The sequence below is a fragment of the Oryzias latipes genome, chromosome 15 (assembly GCF_002234675.1).
Source record: "Oryzias latipes chromosome 15, ASM223467v1".
Lineage (NCBI taxonomy): Eukaryota > Metazoa > Chordata > Actinopteri > Beloniformes > Adrianichthyidae > Oryzias > Oryzias latipes.
The window spans coordinates 7,675,567-7,677,704 of NC_019873.2; the positions used below are offsets into that span (position 1 = coordinate 7,675,567).

Consider the following 2,138-nt stretch of genomic DNA (forward strand, 5'->3'; position numbering starts at 1 on the left):
CATCCACTAAGTCATCTTTAAATGGACACGCCATGCTGCTTTCCCTCTCTGTAAACAAACCAAGCTTCAACCAAACCTGCTCCAGACCAGGTTATGTTCGGAGCATGAGTTGCCATGGTAACTTGACCTACCCTGAAACATACCTCCATTTCTGGAACCAAAAGCTGAGGTTATCAACTTCCTTAACCTCAAACTTATCGTGGGAGCTAGCATAACCTGCTTTCTGGAATACCCCCCTGAGAGCTTGTGTCCAGCAGCTGTTTGTTGTTAACCCGTTAAGCTCTTATTGGTCAGGACTGATCTCTGCTAACATTGATAAACCTTCAACTATGAACCTTTCAGTACTGTGGCCTTCATGATGGAGACAGCAAGGGTTTTCCTGGGGTACGAAAGAAGTTTTGAAGGCAGGTCGGCTTTAATGTAATAGAAGAATTTACTAATGTTTTCTATGTACATGTTTTCAGGTTTTCCCTTTTTGTTCTTCTGGCTGTTCCATCATGTGGGTTTCCTGCCAAAGGTGATTCTCATTCCCTTTTGTTGACATCAATGTAGATGAATGTGTTCTTCAGAACTTTTGCTCTTTCTACCCTCAGGCTCCAAATCCACAGATCAGAGCAGTGGTGACCAAAAAGCAGCAACTAACTTTGCTTCCCACAGAGGAGCTCAGATGAGCCGCTCTGCTCCTGTGCATTACAGCTCTCATTCAAGCGGCGTCTCTCAGCCAGTTCCAGTGTTTGTGCAGAATCCTGGTGTCCCTCAGTTTGTTCCCATGGTTCCATCAGGCAGCAGCTTGAGCTCTGCTGTGGCAGGATACCCTGTGGCTGTTCAGACAGGATCTACTGTTCCTGTGTTTTCCGGTGTTCCTGCAGCAGGAGTCTCTGAGGCAGTTCAGGTCCCTGTGCAGGCTCCTGGTTTCTCCCAGTTTGTTCAGACGGGCCCAGCAATGGTTGGCTCTGCTTCCCCTGTGTTTGTGCTGCATGAAGGAGCTGGTTCCACACAGCCAGGACCTGCTCAAGCTGCTCTGCCAGGTGACTCCTCTAAAAAGCTGCTGTGAATGTTGTTCTCCATGAATCCTCCCCTTTCTGACGAGTGTCTTGTTTGTCCAGAAACCCAGTGGGCTGTTGCTCCTCCATCTTTCTCTGAGCAAGCAGCAGCTGATGCCCAGGCTGTGGGCTCCAGTGACTTCCTGCCACCAGTCCCTGCCCCTCCAGCTGGCCCTGTCCTCCAGTCCGGAGAGACTTCCAATATTGTGAAGGAAGCTGAACTTGGCAACTACCAGCAGCAGACGGAAGAGTTTGGTTACCCGGCTGAGGCGGCGCAGCCTGGAGCTGCTTTCACCAGCGTGCTTGTTCCAGGCCAAGGACTTGGTGGCTTCTGGGGTTCTCCTTATCCTGGCTTTGACTACAGGCTCCTGTATGGTCTGTACCCTCCTGGCACCTACACCACCTTCAGCCAGAACCATGAGAAGGGCAAAGACTACTACCAATCCATCCACTACTTGAAGGAGCATGTTTCTGAAGACCAAGGTCCTCAACAACAGCAGCAGCTTCAGCAGAAGGTCTTCCATGGTCATCCCCAGAGATCTTGAGTGGGCCAATTGGTATGTTGCTCACAGCATTACAGTAAACTGATTCTTATTTTAATCTGAGGTTTTGTATTCATTTTCCAGGAATGATTGCTGAAATTGCATAAATAAAAAATATTGAAACCATTCCATAACTGACATTCTTTCTCTAAATGCATATATCGATGTGCTGCTGGGAGAGGCTTGTTAATGGTGCAGTTAAAATTGGTCCAAATGGGTGCTAATGCAATGAATTTTAGACATCAAATGATGACTAAAATGCAAAAATATACCATCAGACATTTTCATGGAATGATTGTTCCAAGTGTTAAACTGCACAGAAATGAAACTGCAGAGAGACCTACCAGCATCCCTGGAGGTCAGAATGCACAAGCCACTACTTTGTAAACCCAAATTTTGACAATGAGAGCAGTGGATGACTATTGTAAACTTCTGCATTAGGATGAATTTATGGGTCATGAAATGTTCCAATATTCAGCCTGGATTATGACTCGTTGGGACTAATGCAGAGTCTAAATGCCACAGACTCTGCTCTCTCTGGGGTTGTTGGGAT

General features: G+C 47.0%; 1 protein-coding gene across 2 annotated transcripts; it reads left to right on the forward strand.

The window, feature by feature from the left end:
* Window positions 1-298: 298 nt before the first annotated feature.
* Window positions 299-1,711, forward strand: LOC110014571. 2 transcript variants are annotated; one of them, XM_023963529.1, is made up of 5 exons: window positions 299-384; window positions 465-517; window positions 594-1,028; window positions 1,107-1,600; window positions 1,670-1,711. In XM_023963529.1, the coding sequence occupies exons 1-4, from the start codon at window positions 356-358 to the stop codon at window positions 1,586-1,588; spliced, it is 999 nt and encodes a 332-aa protein (XP_023819297.1). In that variant the 5' UTR covers window positions 299-355; the 3' UTR covers window positions 1,589-1,600; window positions 1,670-1,711. The 2 variants fall into 2 exon arrangements, with proteins under 2 accessions (XP_023819297.1, XP_023819298.1); XM_023963530.1 differs by having other exon boundaries at window positions 1,650-1,671.
* The last annotated feature ends 427 nt before the right edge of the window (window positions 1,712-2,138 follow it).